Source organism: Protobothrops mucrosquamatus, unplaced genomic scaffold (genome assembly GCF_001527695.2).
Source record: "Protobothrops mucrosquamatus isolate PMUCROS unplaced genomic scaffold, P.Mucros_1.0 scaffold261, whole genome shotgun sequence".
NCBI classification, from domain to species: domain Eukaryota; kingdom Metazoa; phylum Chordata; class Lepidosauria; order Squamata; family Viperidae; genus Protobothrops; species Protobothrops mucrosquamatus.
The window spans coordinates 210,714-213,023 of NW_015386608.1; the positions used below are offsets into that span (position 1 = coordinate 210,714).

The 2,310-nt window shown below is 34.4% G+C and overlaps 1 protein-coding gene across 1 annotated transcript in view; it reads right to left on the minus strand.

The window, feature by feature from the left end:
- KNL1 (kinetochore scaffold 1) overlaps nt 1-1,973 on the minus strand; it is a 32,447-nt gene extending 30,474 nt beyond the window's left edge. Inside the window, exons 1-3 of the mRNA XM_029283881.1 lie at nt 1,939-1,973; nt 1,676-1,715; nt 381-440 (exon numbers count right to left, since the gene is read on the minus strand). Coding sequence (XP_029139714.1) covers nt 381-440; nt 1,676-1,715; nt 1,939-1,973 — 135 coding nt within the window. The remainder of the gene's footprint in view (nt 1-380; nt 441-1,675; nt 1,716-1,938) is intronic.
- Nucleotides 1,974-2,310: the final 337 nt, after the last annotated feature.

Here is a 2,310-nt window from a genome sequence, read left to right on the forward strand (position 1 = left end):
CAAGAACTCCTGAGCTGCCGCCGACGCTTCGCCCACTGATGGCAGATTGAAATCCCCCATGACTACAAGTCTGGGGGTCCCAACCGCCACCCCGGCTATTACATCAGCCAGCTCAGGCAGGGCCGTTGATACATAGCAGGGGGCCAGGTATATAATCAACAGGCCCACTTGTACCCCTTGTCCCCACTTCACAAGGAGACTCCAGAACATTGCAACCTCATCCTAAATAAACTTCCCTGGAACTATATTTCACTGTCTTCAGTTGGATTTTTCCCACATAAACATGTCATATTATTTTCTTGTATAGTTCCTATAATCTATAAAACATGAGGGTTTTTTTTTATGAGACTATCTTCCAATCAACAAATGCTAGTGGTTACCTGAGTAAATTCATTTCCTGCACCTAATTCACAAAGAGGTGTTCGGGGAGCTTTTAAAATCTAAAAAGAAGATAGAGATCAGAAAATAATGTTCACATTGCCAAAAGCTAATTTCTGAAGGAAGCAGTTGTTTTCATAATGATAGGTACACTGATTTTAACATATAGTATAAAACTATAGCTTACCTCTATTATTTGGCCTCTCTTTTTTCCAAGACTGAAAGCATTCACCTGCAGGATATTTCTTAAATAGTCCAATTATTGTAATCCAACTAGCAACCCATTTTGGAAAACTTCAAAGAGTAGATTCAAAATGAATTCTAACATGGCTCAACTATTTAAGAAATGTCCTGAAGGTCTTGTCTTGTAGATACACATAAAAAACAAGATACTAATTCACATCTTATTAGTAAGCGTATAATAACGTAAATATTTCAACTAATATCCAAATAGTACATTCTATTGAGCAGATTATGAAATGCAATAAAATATGAAATCCACACTATTGTGGCATTATTTTCCACAGCTAGAATTGCAAAATAATTAAAACAAAGTAACCTCTTTGGTATGCAACGTTACAAAAACCTGACTGAATATTCTGCAAAACATTTCTTGCCTTGCACAGATATGAAAAATTTTCTCTTTATTTAAAGCAAGAAATTCAGTAGTCAGCTTGAGGGCACATCATTCTGGAGAAAAATCTGTGTGGTTGCTAAGAGTTGACACCACTTCCATGATACATAATACATCAATTAAAAATGCCAGGATAAAAAAAAAAAATCAGTCACTGAGAGGGCTATCCTACAGTTGACTTTTCAGATCAGAAATCATCATAATAGCAAACTATATTCAGCTGAAAATATTTTGTTTTTTTTGTTTATCCACCCATGAAAGTAGTCTTCCATGGTTGTTCAGTAAGTTCGTTTATATCCTGCCTTTATTATTTTTACAAATAACTCAAGGTGGTGAACATATCTAACACGCCTTCCTCCTTCACCAGGCCTGTTTTTCATGTTTAAGGCGGGACTTGAGCTCATGGTCTCCTGCTTTTTAGCCTGCTGCCTTAACCCTTAGACTTAGGAAATAATATGTCTTTATGACAAAACTTTCTAACATAATAGAAAAATATACTGTAGTGTATCTATTAATTCAGTAGACATAAGACCAAGGAACATCAGTTGTAACATCTTTTTGATAAATTGTTCGTGTTATAAAGAAACGCTTTTGTTAGATCACTTGTTATAAATAAACTATTACTTTCTACTACAGGGAAAACTACTGGTAAGTTAGACTTACTGATGAAATTCTTCTTTTATTGGTGCCATCTGTAAAGTCTCTAAAATAAAATGGAAAAGAAAACTACATGAAAGCTAATATCCATTTATTACCAACAATATGCATAGGGGTACGTGTATATATTAAATGTATGCATACAATAAAAATAGTTACTATTTCAAAAGATAAAATAAAAACAGCATTTAAAACGTAAGAACAGCAATAACTGTATTGCTGTATACTACATAAAGTAACAAAAACCTATCAATGTAAGCTCAACTTACTTCTCCTCATTCATCTCAGAATATATCCTGTCCATTTTGAAAGACTCTGGTATCTGCAATATTAGTAAATCAAAACACAATGGGACATTAGTCAATCAAAATACAGTGTCAAAGCACAAGTTACCTTTGGGAACTCTCCAGGGTGGAAACAATATAAACACACCTTATGTCATAAAATGTAAATGAGAAAATATTGTTGGTTGTCAATGACCTAGCAAACAAGACCCTGAGGGAAAACTTAAAATACTGAAACAATTATTTGAATTGAATTTTAACTAATAAACTTTGCTGCCTTGAACACGTGATCATTTCAAGCATGGATCGATGCAGTACAGGTAGTCCTCGACTTACGACCACAATTGAGCCCAAAAT